Source organism: Lissotriton vulgaris, chromosome 12 (assembly GCF_964263255.1).
Source record: "Lissotriton vulgaris chromosome 12, aLisVul1.2, whole genome shotgun sequence".
Taxonomy (NCBI): Eukaryota; Metazoa; Chordata; class Amphibia; order Caudata; family Salamandridae; genus Lissotriton; species Lissotriton vulgaris.
In genome coordinates this window covers 484039510-484056864 of record NC_141700.1, presented here as the reverse complement: position 1 = coordinate 484056864, position 17355 = coordinate 484039510, and the positions used below count along the sequence as shown (strand labels likewise).

Below are 17355 nucleotides of genomic sequence, written 5' to 3'. Positions count from 1 at the left end.
AAATACTTTTTTCATATACATTAAAAAAGCAATGATCCCCCACATTTAAAAAATATATATTTTAAAAAAGATGCAATAACAATGCAGACTTCATCCTCTGTTAAAATCTGTAAAAAGCACAGAGTAGATCTACATTGAATAAAAGTATGCCATTTCTGCAAAGTTATTAAAAAGCTTTTTGAATAAATACTATAAAATCAACACAAAAAAAGTGCAATAATGATTGTGTCAAATGACCATCACATGGGGGACTTGTTACTTAGGTCAAAATATAATTAAATTGTTGATTTAAAAGATTCGATACCCATTGCCTGACATACTAGGTTTGCAGAAGAAGCAATAGGCTTTATGTGAATCTGTATAACATTCATAACCATTTCTTCCCGTAGAACTAAGACTCAACTATTAATTAGATAAACATTTGACTAGCCTTAGCAAGAAGCCTCTTCTTATGGCTGCAGCAGATTTTAATTTTACTTTTGAATCGTTAGATTCCATACTCTCAATCACAGAGGGGGAAGGTGAAGTCATTTGCACTCCCTGTCCTCATGCCGATCACATTCAAGTTTTTACAGTGGAAGCAATCTTGATTCTTTTACATTTGCATGGCCTATGTATGGGAGAGCAAAGGCTGCTCTAAATCTGACAACAATAGATTGTATACTTTAGAAAGAGGGACTTATAGGCGCAGGATTGATTCATTTCTACTGGATAAAGCACTGTGGGATCAAAAAGTGGATTTCTCAATTAAATCAACAATGGAAAGCGATCACAATTCAATCCATCTTATGATATGTGACTATCTAATAATGGGGTTTGTGGGAGGTAGTAAGGATTCTCAAGTGGAGCCGCTAAATTGAGAACAATCGCAGGGCCATTAAACGGCAAGGTTTATTGTCCAACATCGTGCTTCACAGTGAAATATATCATTTCTTCTATACAGTCATTGTTCCATATGCCCATATCCATAGACGGGATATCCCTATTTTTGAGCTACATCACTCCTTATTGAAGGAAGATTTCCTTCAAGCACCTAGAGATCTTGTACAAACTAAACCCAGGAAAATATCCTGGTACACAAGTGATTGCCATAAACCCAAATTCGAACTCGCATTAGCAATTAAATCTCTCCATATTACTTTAACCGTCAGGCTAGAGTCCATTACCCTTGGGCCCTTGGCTAAAACAAGTCCTTTTGCCACATTAGTGCACGCAGTAGCCAACGTGGCTGTGGCACTATTGACAACTTTATGCAATCCTTCACTTAGGTCAATCATTTTTCAAACTTGTACTCTTGTAGCAATCCTGAGGTTTGTCAACGAAAGACAGTTCATTAACATCTGTCATTAACCATTCTTTTTCACTGGATCACTCGTTTATTTTTCCCTTTCTGACACTAGGATGGTCAGAGTCTCTGAAACCTGCCAAGGCTCCCCTGGCCGAGACACAATCCCATGGGATTTTTTTCATTCTGAAGTTCTAGTGTGGGCCCTTTACATCAACTTAGTGCCAATGCCATAGTTGCTGGTGTGGCTATTCCAGATAGCTGGAGAAGGGCCAAGATTCTAACCATTTATAAAAGAAAATCAATAGTGGTGTTGCCTGCAACTACAGGCCAAAAAGCCTTTTGAATAACTTGAAAAACGAATTTTGTAAACAAGTTTTGAATAAGCTAGAGCAGTGGATCAGTGAGGGTCGGATCATTTCTCCATTCCAGACTAGCTTTGAAGCCAAAGACAGCACTATAGACTAGGTGTTTAGGCTGTCTGATTCTATGGAAGTACATCAAGCTCAAGAAAGGACAATTATATGGCACATTTGTGGACAGCTTTCAACCTAGTCTCTAGATATCTTGTGTGGAATAACATCAAGTTGATGAATGTCCCTGCATTGCTATTGTCTACTTTTGCAAAAATTGACAAAAAAAGTTATGCTCAGGTTTGCTGGGATAGGAACGGTGAAATAACAGAACATAGAGATGTGTAACAGGGAGGAGTACTAGTTCATACATTATTTTCCTTATATATTAATGATATCATCCATACACTTATAGATTGTATGCATGACTCACCCAGGGTAGATGGAACACCTATATCGGTCTACTCTTTGCCGATGACACTTTGATTATCTGGATACGTCTACATATATATTTTTTTTAACACAAAGGGCATTGATATCCACATCCAAAAGACAAAATATATGGTACTTTAGGGGTGGACTGAGGTTGGAGGACATGTGTATTGATAAAGGTGCCCCAAGTTGATTGCTTGAGTAATATTATTGGCGATATATTATTGAGAAGAGCAGAGCCATGGTTTACACAGAGCATTACACAGAGCAGCAGCGATCGTCAAACTGCATAGATTACAAAATATGTGTCCCTAGCTCTAGAGGTTTATAGAGCTAAGGCACAATCAGCTGCCTTGTATGGTGCTTAAATAAGATGAATAGTCAATGATAATGTGCTGCCACTACAGGTGAATTATTTTGTTAAATCCCTGTTTAACATGCCACAGTGTACCTGTGAGGTAATGGGGTGTATTATATGGTGTTCAAGTTCAATATTTGTATAGCGTACTACTCACCCAGAGGGTCTCAAGGCGCTTGAGGGAGGGGGGGGGGGGGGGGGTACTTTACTTATCGAATATCCAAGTTTTTAGTTGTTTTCTGAAGGAGAGGTGGGTCTGTGTAAGGCGGAGGTGGGTGGGGAGAGAGTTCCAGGTTTTGGCCGCTAAGTAGGAGAAGGATCTTCCCCCCATGGTGGATCTATGGATGCGCGGAATTGTGGCGAGGGCTTTATTGGACGATCGTAGTTGGCGGTTGGGGGTGTAAAAGGACAGGTGCGTGTTGAGGCATTCGGGTCCTAGGTCGTAGAGGGCTTTGTGTGCGTGGGTGAGGAGACCAAACGTTATTCTCTTGTTGACGGGGAGCCAGTGGAGGTCTCCCAGGTGACCGGAAATGTGAGCTTGGCGGGGGATGTCTAGGATGAGTCTGGCTGAGGCGTTTTGGATGCGTTGGAGTTTTTTCTGTAGTTTGGCTGTGGTTCCGGCGTAAAGGGTGTTTCCGTAGTCCAGATGCTTGTGACTAGTGCGTGGGTGACCGTCTTTCTTGTTTCGGTGGGGATCCAACGGAAGATTTTTTTGAGCATGCGTAGGATGTTGAAGCATGATGATGAGACGGCGTTGACTTGTCTGGTCATCGAGAGGGAGGAGTCCAGGATGAAGCCCAGGTTACGTGCGTGGTCCGTAGGTATGGGTGCGTTTCCCAGGGCCGGTGGCCACCATGAGTCATCCCAGGCAGAGGGGGATGAACCTAAGATGAGGACTTCCGTTTTGTCCGAGTTCAGTTTTAAACGGCTGTTCTTCATCCACTCGGCTACTTCTTTCATTCCTTCGTGTAAGTTGGTTTTGGCGGTGTTTGGGTCTTTGGGTGAGGGAGAGGATCAGCTGGGTGTCGTCTGCGTAGGAGATGATGTTGAGGTTGTGTTGGCGTGCGATGGATGAGAGGGGACTCATGTAGACGTTGAAGAGGGTGGGGCTGAGCGATGATCCTTGTGGAACGCCGCAGATGACTTCGGTGGCCTCTGATCTAAAAGGGGGGAGGCGGACTCTCTGGGTTCTTCCGGCGAGGAACAAGATGATTCAGTCCAATGCTTTTCCTTGTATTCCGACGTTGCTGAGGCGTTGTATGAGGGTGCTATGGCAGACTGTGTCGAAGGCTGCGGAGAGGTCAAGTAGGATGAGGGCAACTGTTTCTCTGTTGTCCAGTAGTGTTCGGATGTCGTCTGTTGCTGCGATGAGGGCGGTCTCGGTGCTGTGTTTGGCTCGGAAGCCGGACTGTGAAGGGTCGAGGGATTTGTTGGATTCGAGGAAGGCGGCGAGCTGACTGTTGACGGCTTTCTCAATGACTTTGGCAGGGAATGGGAGGAGCGAGATGGGGCGGTAGTTCTTAAGTTCAGTGGGGTCTGCTGTGGGTTTCTTCAGAAGGGCGCTGAGTTTGGCATGTTTCCAGCTTTCCGGGAAGGTAGCGCAGTTGAGGGAGCAGTTGATGACGTCTCGGAGGGAGATGGGGTGCGATAATGGAGTCTGCTTTGTTGAAAATGAGGTGAGGACATGGGTCGGTTGGCGATTCTGAGTGGATGGAGTTCATCAGGCGGATGGTGTCTTCAGTGGTGATTGGGTTCCAGGCGCAAAGGTTGTTAGAGGGGGGTTTTGGTTCGGAGGTGGGTGGAGTGGACTGGTCTCCGGGCTGGTTTTCAAAGCTGTTATGTCTGTCGGCGATTTTGTTGTGGAAGAATGAGGCTAGGGAGTCGCAGAGGTCTTGGGAGGGAGTGATGTCGTTGGTGCCGGCGGTGGGGTTGGTAAATTCTTTGACGATGTTGAATAGTTCCTTGCTGTTTTGGGCGTTGTTGTCAAGTCGATCCTTGAATGCTGATTTCTTGGTGGATCGGATCAGTTGGTGGTGTTTGCGGGTGGCGTTCTTGAAGGTGGCCAGGTTGTCAGTGGTTGGGTTTTTTCTCCAGGCTTTCTCGAGGGTGCGACAGAACTTCTTGGATTTCTTAAGGTCATCGTTGAACCAGGGGGCTTTTTTACTACCTTGCTTGATTTGATGGTTTTTCAAGGGTGCTAGTTCGTCGGCGCTGTGGGTGATCCATTGTGTGAGGTTGGTGGCTGCTTGGTTTGGGTCCGATGATTTGGCAGGAGGGTTTTGGTGAAGCGATGTGAAGAGTTGGTCGGTGGTAATTTTGTTCCAGTTTCTTCAGGGAATTGGTTGTGGGTGGTTGTGGGTCGTGGTCTTTTTGTAGTTGAAGTGAACGCAGCTGTGGTCCGTCCAATGGAGAGCTGTGGTGTGATTGAAGGAGATGTGCTTGCTGGAGGTGAAGATTGGGTCGAGCGTGTGCCTGGCATAGTAGGTGGGGGTATCAACAAGTTGTTCGAGTCCGAGGTTGGCCAGGTTGTCCAGAAGGGTGGTGGTGTTGCTGTCGTTTTTCTTTTCCAGGTGGAAGTTGAGGTCTCCCAGTAGAATGTAGTCCTCGGAGAGAGGGCGTGTGGGCTGATGAAGTCAGTGATGTCTTCGCTGAATTGTGTGCGGGGTCCTGGTGGCCTGTAGATGAGGGTACCTCTGAGTGCGGTCTTGGGGTCGGTGTGGATCTGGAAGTGAAGGTGTTCGGTGGTAGCGAGGTTATCGTCGGAACTGGTCGTGATGCGGATGGTGTTCTTATGGACGATGGCGATGCCTCCTCCTGTTTGGTCGGTGCAGTCTTTTCGGATGATCTTGTAGCCGTCCGGGATGGCTATGGCGATGTCGGGAGCTGATGAGGCGTTCATCCAGGTTTCTGTAAGGAAGGCGACGTCCGGCGATGTGGTGTCGAGTAGGTTCCAAAGGTCAATGGCGTGTCTGTGGACCGAGCGGGTGTTGAGCAGGATGCATTTCAGGTGGTTAGTGTCGGAGCTCTGTTTGTAGTTTGTGGATTTGGTGCGGTTCCTGATGCAGTCGAACTTGCAGGAGTGGCAGGTGAAGGGTCCATGGGTGAGTCCTGGGACGGCTTGGTAGCAGTTTGGTGGTCGGCCGGGGTTAAGGGCTGAGAGGGTTGCAGCGTCGTACGTTATGCGGGCGGAGTGGATTTTGCGGGGGCCAGGGGGTCTGGCGCTGGGCGCGGTCCAGGCGCGGACGGGTGTAGACAGGCTTACCTTTGGCGCGCATAGGGCGCGCCCGCTGCGCGTGAACGCTGCGCACAAAAGCATCTGTCATAAGTGGATAGTGGGGGGGCAGAGCGAGGGAGGAGCAGCTGGGAGGCGGGAGCGGGGTGGAGAGGCTGGCTACGAGGCACAACAAACAAAATGGCAGCGAAAGCAAAACTGAAACAGGACGAGATTGGGGCACAGAGATGAATGACGCTATGGGCAGTGGTACCAGCACAATCAGGCAATAATTATTAATTTAAAAGTCCAGCAATGCGAGAGCTCCGACAGTCAGATTGCACAGATAAAAATGCGAGCAGGGAAATAACTTCCACAAATTAAACGCGAGCAAAGGACAATAGCAGGCACAAGATCTTTACAAGTAATGCAAACAAGCGCTACGATGCCCAGGCAGCAATATTCTTTACAGGCAAGCAGTGAGAGCCAAGCGCTACGATATCCAGGCAGGTAGCGTGGGGAGCGACCGCTTCTTCACATAACTGTAACTATAAGTCTGTGTTTATCATTGCCTCAACCTCTGTTTAGCCTGGCGTTAGAAATATATTTACTACAATTTCTCCAAGCAGCCCGATGCCAAATCACTTCTTTAAATTGCTGCATATTTACTAAATAAAATAATAGTCTTGTTCCTTTTTATAAAAATATAACACTTTTTATACAGTCCATTTATTCTGAGCAACACGTGCTCTCTGAACTAGACAGTCTACCCCTACCCCAATCAAAAGGAGACCCATAGCACTTTAGTGGGCTTCTAGTCTGATTTAGTTTGTACATTTCCAGGGACAGTGGAAATACTTCTTACAAGGACAGCCTAACTGCCCTTGTATTGTGCAGGCCTGGAAATCAGGCATGACTTCTGTAATCATACAAATCTAGAGGGGCTGAGAGAGCCATCCCAAAGGTGACAGACAGAGTCAGGGCTAGAGGGAAGACGAAAATAAAAGGGTTTAAATTCACAGAGTAGGAGACTGGACTACCTGCCCCTGACAAAAACAGACATGAATAGAAATAGTTTACAACAGAAGCTCATAGTGAAATGACTTATGAAGCAGATAAAGAAAAGGCTACAGAAACGAGGATCACTGGAAAGAAGCTAAAGCAGAGTGATACAAAACAAGAGTATCGGAGAGATGGGGAGAGAGAAGTATGATGGAGTAGAAAACATTGTGCTCTTGTGGAGAAAACTGCATAGGGCCTCATGGCAAAGAAACAGCCCAGAGCCAGAACCAAGCAGTCATAGTCCCAATCAGTTGAAATGAAGCCATGAGAGACAAAATCACATAATGGACACTTAATGGGCATTTTATTTAGGACAGTGCCCATCATCTCCTGCCCTGGAATGCTAAGAAAACCTCCTTACGGGGGCGCTAGAGGGCGCACTGCGGAATGGCTGACTAGAGAGTCAGCTCCGCCGGACGGTCGCGGACTTAGTGGCCTTTGACCCCTTAAAACCCCTGCTAACGCAGATATAAAACGAGTATTGGGCATCGGAACTTGGGACCCACGTGGATATGGCAAGGAGGTGACTCCAAGTGGGCTGCTTGCAAGAGGTCCGACAAAACTATCGAGGAGCAGACCGCGGCGACCCAAAATGGCCGCTCGAGAAGATCGGAAGATCTGCGCTACAGAGACACGCAAGTGAATTGGGGCGGTGAGCGGACCCGGCGCCACAAGGTTTGAGGGCGCTGACCACTAGACGAGGCTGCGGGACAAACGGAGACCACAGATGGATGCGGAGGAGCTGCGCTTTGCCATGCGTTCCACCAGATGCAAGATGGCGGCACCCTTGGAACGCAAATGACCGGAGGCAGCGGACGATCGAGAAAGGCACGGTAATGCTTCCCCTTGTTGCCTGGAGATTGCGTGGAGCTCCGGAGGCGTGAAAGAACAGAGGGCTTCATGCCCATGTGGCTGACTGTGCTGCGCGGCGGACCCCTGGACGGCGATCTGAAGGTGGGCACCACGAGGTGAGCGAGGAGGGCAGTGACTCACACAGGGCAAAGGGAAAGCGAACTGCATGAACTGCCCGAAGCTGCGCCACAAACACATGCACTCAGGCCCTGTGGGGCACACCAACCCAGCCGGACCAGGAAAGCCTCTTTCTCCAGCGGGAGGTGAGGAGGTGCAGGGATCTGGTCCTGCTGTGCCCCATGAGATCCTCAAACAGCGACGCCCATTGAGACTATAAAGCGCCAAACCACCAAAAATACCCACACCTGCGTCTGCCAGCCGATGACCACACGCACAGCACGGTGGGGGGCCGCAGCAGCGACAAACCACGCCAACTCCGCGGTCTGTCCGACGAAGTCTAGCAGCCCCGGGACGACCGGACACGGTTCGCCAAAGCCACGCACCGACATGGGGAAACCAGACAGGCAACAGACCAAGCTCCAGTTTGAGGCTCGGAAGCAGGGGAAAAATACCGTGACAGACCCGGAGGCGGATGGTGGCCAAGAGCTGTCGGAAAACACGGGCATGGAGGCGGTACTGCGGGCTATCCAACAGAGCCTGCAGGAGAGGAACGGCAAATTGGATAACGTGGTGCAGAGGGTGGACAATATGGCGGCCAAAATTGAAAAACAGGATGAACGCATTGTGGAGGCCGAGCAGCGAATCTCAACGGTAGAGGATGGCCAAAGAACCACGTCGAAGACCTGCAGTGGCCTGGAGAAAACGGTGGAGAGCCTACGTGCCAGGGTGGAGGACCAGGAAGCCAGGTCCAGGCGCAATAACGTCCGGATTTCGGGCCTGCCGGAATCCACAAACACAGGAAAGATGGATAACTACATCGAGGCACTGATGAGGGAGATCTTTGGCTCCGGAAAACTGTCCACGGTGTTCCTGGTGGAACGTGCCCATCGTTCGCTGGCGCCCGTCCCGAAGCCGGGGGCTGCCCCACGCATGGTCATCGCTCGCATGCTCAATTACAGGGATAGAGACACAATCTTAAGGCTGGCCAGAGAACTGGGCAAGATCACCCATCAGGGAAACACTCTGGAGTTCTATCCAGATCACACCATGGCAGTACAACTAGCTCGGAAGGAATTCGCCCCGGTGAAAAAGAAGCTGAGGGAGCTGGGTCTGGAATACGCCATGCTGTATCCAGCGAAACTCAAAATCACGACTGGCGGGAAACCGGTCATACTTCAGACGGTGCAAGCGGCACAGGAGTATATTAAACAACAAGGAAAGCGTAGGAAATCATGCGATCGGAATGAACCGACGAGCGATGTGGAATGATGGAATCTGTTTCAGGCAGGATTGGACTGGGCTGCGGGACTCGCACGACGGACGCAAGCTGGTAGAGGCTGATATCAACTGCGGGAACTGCTGAGCGGCACAGAAACTGCGGGCACGTTGGACAATGGGTTGGAGATGCTCTTCCGAACTTACTGTGAGTACGGACCTTGATAATGATAAACCGCCGCAGAGACAATCGAGCTGTGAGTATCTGGCGGGCTGAACACGAGGTGGGGCGCTACATAGGCCAGCTGATGGTAGAGTTGGGCCGTATGCCCCTAGCAAATGCATTGACTGGACCTGCCGTCGTGCAGTTTCTCTAACATGTGAGACAATGCCCGTAGAATGGTTCCTCATATTTGATTGCCTAGGACACTAAATAGTGGTGGGTGTGAAGGACTGTATTAATATCATCTCAACGCTACGAGTTACTTTAAGGGGGTTGGGGGGTTGGAGGAGATTACACGTATGTTACATAGTGATAAGTACGCAGGCGTCTGTCCACATCCACCATGTGGATGGAGATGTGTGTACCTGGTGACACCCCCCTGAGGGTGTGCCCAGAGACATGTTTGCTACCTAAGTTAATGGTTGTTCGGGGATGGCTTTGGCAAAGTTTGGGTGCTAAAGTGGGTGGGGGGAGGGAAGGGAAGTTAAGATCTAGTCAACTACAACCTCTGTGTCTGAGAAGCATGGCGAACTCCTTAGTCGTGTATTATCATATGAAAAATGCATTCATTCTACATATACCACTGTCGCTGTCGGCTGCACTAAAATGTGTAACAACGCGCGCACACTGCAGGAAGCAGGCGCAATGCCTGAAATGTATACAAATCATCCACGCACATGCTCATGGCACGCAATAGTGCGCTGAAATTTCTCACTTGGAATGTGCGGGGCTGGGCAACCCGAAAAAGATTAGGCGATTGTTTGCTTACTTTGACCGCTTAAATGTTAACATTGTTTTCTTACACGAAACACACTTGGCACGCGACGGCACATCCACACTAGGTGCGAAATGGGCAGAATCTGTAACCAATTCGAGCTACTCATCCTACTCTAGGGGGGTGAGCATCTTAATACGAAAGGGGACTAACTTTGAGATTACGGGCATACACAGAGACACTGACGGGAGGAGCGTTGTTGTAGCGGGCACGGTTAGACGTCAGAGGCTACTGTTGGTAAACACGTATGGCCCTAACGTAGATGACCCGGGGTTCTTCGGCAAGGTATGGCACACCATCGCTGAACTACAGACAAATCACGTGATATGGGGTGGTGACTTCAATGTTACGCTACGTGACACTTTAGATAGGGCAACACACACTTTGGAACAACATGGGAATGCCAGGACAATGCTGCAGGACGCCATGGGGGACCTACATATGGTAGATCTGTGGAGGGTGCGAAACCCAGGGATGTCAACAGCAACGCACATTAACGCGGCAAACAACAGTTGGTCCAGGCTGGACTACTGGCTGGGTACACAAGAGGTACTTACTTGGGTTGTAGATATCACACACCTACCACGAACATTGTCAGACCACAACCCAGTGATGCTGGAGGTTCTTATCCCAGACTATGACCCACCACCCTTCACTTGGCGCTTTAATGCAGCTGCGTTGCGAGACCCTGTGTACACTACCACCATACATAAAGCTATTGTGGATTATTTTGACCTGAACGGCCCGACGACTGAGGACAAGGGTTTACTGTGGGAGGCCTTTAAGGCCACGATAAGGGGAGTCTGTATCAGTACAACCTCAGGCATCCTCAAGGACATCAGACGGCAACTAAACACACGAGAGACAGCCATTCAAGCGCTGGAACAGACATACACCCAGACGGGAGACACTAAAATACTGGGAGACATTCAAACGCTGCTGACGGAACAAGCCAAATTTGCAACAGACGAGCTTACGTATGTGACTAAGCGGGCCACTGCTAGGCGTTATGGTGAGGGGGGCAGGCCGGGCAGGGAACTGGCAGCTAAGATATGCTCAGGTAAAACCCCACAAAATGTAGCGTCTCTTTGTACTGACACCGGAGAGGTGGTTACGGATGTCAAAGGGATACTGAAGGAATTTATGCACTCGTATGGCACACTCTATCAGGCGCGCCCGTCACCATCACAAGCTGAGTTACTGAAATATATGGAGGATATAGAACTGGCGTGGCTAGCTGATGGGCATAGGAAATACTTAGAGCGCCCAATAACAGTAGAGGAAGTTACAGACACCATAAGGCGCCTACCTAATAACAAGGCGCCAGGGCCAGATGGCTTCGTAACTGAATTCTATAAAACATATGCAGACTTGCTTGCCCCGCACTTGGTGCAACTGTATGGGGAGGCGCATGAGGCCCAGACGCTGCCAGCGTCTTTGAGGGAAGCCTTGCTCATAGCATTGCTAAAACCGGGAAAGGAGGAAGATAAATGTGATTCGTATCGCCCCCTTTCGCTATTAAATGTAGATACAAAAATCATTGCTAGTCTGCTGGCGGATAGGCTGAAACCACTCATGCCGTTATTAATAAGACCTGATCAATCTGGATTCATCCCTGATAGGGCCACCACACATAACACCCGCACTTTGTTCGCATTAGTGCACTATTTGGCCCCGGAGACGAAGGCTGTGGCGGTGTTGCTGGACGCTGCCAAAGCGTTTGACACTATTGGCTGGCCCTTTATCCATGCAGTACTGGTGCGTATGGGATTTCCGCAGATCTTTCTGGGTTGGATATCGATGTTATACACGAATTTAACTGCACGCATCAGAGTAAATAGGTACATATCGGAACCAATTCAAATATGCAGAGGTACTCGGCAGGGGTGCCCACTCTCACCGATGCTCTTCGCATTAATCTTGGAGCCACTGGCATGTAAAATCCGCCAGCACCACCACTGCTCGGCACTTCAAATGCCCTCCCGGCCAATACACATCTCGCTCTATGCGGATGACATGGTGTTGTATGTTAAGAATCCTGAGCAGCACTTGAATCCGCTTCGAAGAGAATACATAAAATTTGGCCAACAATCCGGCTTACAGATCAATTGGAATAAATCCCTTGTTCTCGCACTGACGGACAGCACACGACCGACACAACTAGACTACCCGCTGGAATGGCAGGAGGAACCAACAAAATATTTAGGCATATGGTTTCATAGAGACCCTGAATTGGTCATTCGGACAAATTACGGGCGTACCACAGCGTCCCTTGAGGACAAAATTAAACGATGGAACAGACTTCCTCTATCCTTGGCAGACAGGGCAGCGATCATCAAGATGGTACTTCTACCGAAGTTCCTGTATTTATTTAACAACATTCCGATAAAACCTCCAGCTGCAGTATTCCGTAATATAAACACGCTGGTGCTTAATTTGCTTTGGGCGGGAAAACAGGCGAGGATGGAGCTGCGCACCATGACACTGCCGTATGCTAGGGGGGGTTTCAAGGTTCCAGACTTCTACTTATATTACTTGTGCTCTCAGGCGCAATTTGCGCACTTCTGGTACCATGACATACCCTTCATGACACATGTGGCTGTGGAAGCGGGTGATGCTGACCCAATCCCGCTAACCAGCATAATGACACATAAACGCCCTAAGTTACATGACCACGACATCAATCCGGTCAACACCACTACGGAGGCATGGAGGCTGATGGGAAAAGCAGCGGATAGCCTACCACTTTATGCACCCACACTTCCTTTAGCGCATCACCCGGCCCTTTCGGTAACACAGGAGCAGGTTGGCATGGATCTGTTTAAGCGGGTTGGCATAGATACACTGGGGGACTTGTATAAAGAAGGTGAATTCCAGACTCTGGACAAGTTACAATACATCAGCAACCCGTCCCCACTTTTCAGATTTAACTACTACAGGCTACAGAGGGCACTCCAGGAGCACTACCCTACACACCCGGAAGAGCCAAAAACACTTGAACCCCTACATCTGCTCCTCACTACACCCACAGCATCTCACCTAGTATCTAAGCTATATGCAAGCATACAGGGGGCGGTAGGGGGCACTGCACACAAGGCTAGGGACAAATGGAGCGCAGGGCTGTTGGAATCCCTAACCGACGAAGAATGGGATTCCTCCTGCATGCTTACTGGCATGTTGACAACAAACGGTAACTTGAAAATCATTCACTATAAGTACTTACACCAGGTGTACCATACGCCTCAGCGACTGTATAAATATGGCTTGAGGGAAGATTCACAATGTTGTAGGTGTAAACAGGAAGATGCGGACTTCATGCATCTAGCATGGTATTGTCGTAAAGTGGCGGGATACTGGGACCAGGTCGTACACATTTTGAATGACATGCTCGGTGTTTCCGTGCAGTGCGAGGCGAAAGTCTGTCTGTTGGGTATTGTCCCGCAGCTTAGAGCCTTGAAACGAAAATTCTGCGCTGTTGCACTACTGCTAGCCAAGAGAAGGGTGTCTCTCCACTGGAACAGCAAGAGAGCCCCGGAGGTAAAGCACTGGATAGAGGATATGGTCTATTGTCGAGACACGCTCAACACATACGAGGAGGAATTGCCGATCAGATCTAGGCCAAAAGACTATTGGGGGTATCTGCGTGCCTATTTACTAGAACATGGTGCGTCAGAATCAGAAGCAGACAACGAGTAAGGTATACATCTGAAGATGGGGACTTGGAATGACAGCCTGTATGGCTGAGGAGGGAGGATGCTGTGATGCAGAGTGTTTGTAGTATGTGAGAATTACAAGTTGGGCAGTATATTGTTATGTTTAAATTCCGTTATACAGAAAATGTGAAAATGTAAGAATACTGACGAATTGTGAGCGAGTAATGCACTGACGCCAATCTGTGGACTATCAGATAACACGCCGCCGGGCCGCTGGATGTCGGGTGATGGGCTGTGTATGACTACCACCAGCGTTCTCAGTGGTGGACACCTGTAGCCGGCCCTACGCGGTTGTAGGCGAATACAATGTACATTTTTCGTTATGTGATGAACAGTGCAATAAACATCTTACACCAAAAAAAAAAAAAAAAAAAAAAAAAAAGAAAACCTCCTTACATATACAGCTCTCCCAGTGACTTGTGCACAGGCAGCAGGCAGGAGATGTCCTGGATTATCACTTTCCCGGCAGCTTTGATGGGCCGACTGCTTGTGTCTGCATTCTCTCTCTTCATTTTCCAGCGACGCGATTTCTAGGAAGGAGAAATGCATGTCTTAGCACAAGAAGCATCAAAGAAAGGTTGTGCAATACAAGCCCAATATTATAGTACAGTCAATGGGTTCTAGTTCACTCTGAAATAGATGAGCATTCAAAAGGGAGTAGACTTTGGTACATTCCAAAACGGGGCAGCAGCAGAATTAGTTTCTCTATCTGCATAAAAGTTCAAGCCTAGAAAAGGAAAGAAAAAAAACTAGAGATTTGTAAGATATAGAAACCTGGTTAAACTACAGCACTTCTGATTCTTGTAAACTCTTTATACTTGAAAGATTTCCCCATCTATGTCTTAACATTTGGGTGGAGGAAATTGAAAAAAGCAAAAAAAACGATCTGGCCCTACTAACACAATCATAAGCAGTGACGTGTGGCAAATCTTAGCATTTTTATACTTGCACTTCTACAGGGGCAAGTTTTATATAAAGCATCAGAGTGCACCACAAGATGAAGGTGGGGCAAAAGAAGAAGGTTTAAGTACAGCTTGTTCACTGAATTGGGTCATTTTTCATAAAGCACCACCAAGGTGTATGCATCATCGTGTACCTTGTACTACTACCAAACTTTTGAGGAGATGTGGAGCTTTGGAGGATGTGCCAATATGAAACAACAGATCTTGGGTGAGCAGCAGAAAAAGACATGAAATTATTGATCTCAAGCCTAGTGATGCCAATGTGGCATCTATCGCGTCAACTACCTAAGATCTCAATCTTCCCTGTCAGGTAGGGATGGCAAGCTAATGTTCTCTGCTATGAAGGTTACAATGTAAATCTTGAATGTGACGAATGCAGCAGTGGAACAGACTGAAATCCTCTGGGGTGAGCTAGTCATACCTTCTGAGACCCTTGAGGTACTGTGTGGCTACATGAAAAACAAATTATATGGTGTAAGGTGTAAGGTGGTTGTCTGGTATTCAAACGGAAAGGAATTGTGCCTCTGTCTAGGATCAATGTTGAAGTAATGTTCGAAGCTGGGATGACAAAGATAAACCTTAACTCTGCACATGCATACAAGACTAAGCGGTCAGCGTACAAACACTTGGAAATTCATTTTTCAGAAACACTATGGTAACAGCTCCACCTCTAGTACAATGCTCTGATTACTTCCCAGTAATTCTCAGTGCATTGAATATCATACTTCCACATCTTTGTCCTGAGTCAGAGTTAAGTCCAGCAAACAGTCAAATGTAACCCCTTTGTTCTGAAGACAAATAACTCAACTCTCATTCAAAGAAGTTCCGTTTGTAATATCCAAGAACTTTGAAGACCCACACCCCACAGGAATGAGAGCAGTTTTGGTGAAATATCCCTTACCAATGCATATGGCACAAGAAGAAACATCTATTTTCGTCTGAGTTGAGGGAAGGTGGGAGAAGCACAGGATTGTGGAGAAAAAGGGCAAGTGTTATGGTACATTACTGGTGAGTAATCAAAACATTACTACTTGCCACTCTTTCACATTATAGTCCTTACATTATTTGAATATAGCACGAGGGTCAAGTCTTTAAATCAACAATTGCCCACGATTTCTGCACCATTAATAGCTCTTGCTGGAGGACAGCCTCCAGAGCATCACTCAGGAAGGTATATCACTATTCTATCAACCGAATTACCACAGAAGCATGCCACTGTAAGTCCATATTTATGGATCATGAAACTATCCACTCGCCCGCAAGCTAGCTTTGTGAAATGACGACAGAGAATTAAAGTACCAGATTACCAAAAGAAAGGTTATAAAATAACAATGGATTTCAATCAGTAAGAAGTTAATGATCAAATGTCAAGGAATTCAGAGACTAGAACCATGTTCAAAACATCAGGAGAGGCCGCTATAGCGTTTTACTCAAACCATGAACAAGAACAAGTCCTATCCGAGAGAAGCAGAAGTTGAAAGTCCAGAAGCCAGAAGAATCTGAGAGACTTCAGCACATCATAATAAAAAATAATAATGAATAGGATCAAAGCAACAACACATTGATTTTCAGGTACACCTTTCCCAAGTACAATGGCAAATGTTAAACCTACTATCCAAATATAATCTTACTCCCCTGCCCTTTCCTTTACAAGGGTCAAGAAGAAGACAAAACTCAAAATACAATCGCCTTGTGTCATTAGGAACCCTAAACCTAAGGAGAACCTAGAAGGCAACATGTGTCCTTTAGCAGCAAACCCTTTACAACAGCAAGCTTATCACAGTTAAAAATGGTCAAGCAAACATGCAACTGTTCTGTCAGGTCAGATATGATGAAGGAAGAGGCCCTTAGGGGCCACCCGGGTTACTTACAACTACCTGCTATGCCTTCCCAAGAATGAAGAGTCGTCAGACAGTAGAGAATACAAACATTATTTATTAGCAATGCTCTGCAGAGGAGTCCAATCTGACCTGCACCCTAAGATGTCTGCCGAAGAACTGACCCCCCAAACATTCAGCAACAAGTAATGAATCTTCCCAAGAGCCTCCAATCACGCCCACGATGGAAAGTTACCGGCCTGGGCCGAACATGAACAAAGGAGGCACAGGAGGATGATCTACCACCTACCAGATAGGTACATGTTATCTACAATTCAAGGCTACAGCGCTGAGTCTCAAAGTCTCCTAACGTGGGAGCAGAACTACACACTCCGATAGGTATGTGAGGGCAGAAAGGCCTATTCATTAGTAAGTCGGGAAGCAGCCTTGGACAGGAGAGAAAACAATAACGAAGTACAGAGTTCTGCTGAGGCAAGCAATAATGAGGCCTAGTACAGGCACAGCCTAAGCAGTCTAATAGGGACTACAAATACAAAATGGAGACACACTTGCTAACTGAAGCCTGCACACTACAAGGATAACTCAGTGGGTTGCATAACATGAATACAAAGGGCGTCTATTTAGCCACACATTGCTAACCTAATATAGCATGAAACAAGTGCATTGCGGGAATGGGATTTTCAAACTTAACAATGAAGAAATTAATGTTAGAAGCCAGGAATTTTTTCATCACCACACCCACTACAAGAAAAGGCGTTACAGAAGGTAAGTAACTTGTTCATTTGACACACACCTCCAGCAACAGATTCCTTACCTCAGAATACATACCAAAGCAATACCGCCCCGGAGATGGTTCTGCAAACTGGTTCAGACCAAATAGTCCTGGAGGACGGAACGGGTAAAATAGCCGTCACAATGGATCTGACTGTCAAGGCAGTAGTGTTTTTCAAACATAT

The 17355-nt window shown here is 47.4% G+C and overlaps 1 protein-coding gene across 2 annotated transcripts in view; it reads right to left on the bottom strand.

Moving 5' to 3' along the window:
• The window catches only part of WDR59 (WD repeat domain 59), a 1027519-nt gene that overhangs the window by 295551 nt on the left and 714613 nt on the right, over positions 1-17355 (bottom strand). For both annotated transcript variants that reach the window (XM_086945225.1, XM_086945226.1), the window contains exon 19: positions 13996-14129. In XM_086945225.1, coding sequence (XP_086801351.1) covers positions 13996-14129 — 134 coding nt within the window. The remainder of the gene's footprint in view (positions 1-13995; positions 14130-17355) is intronic.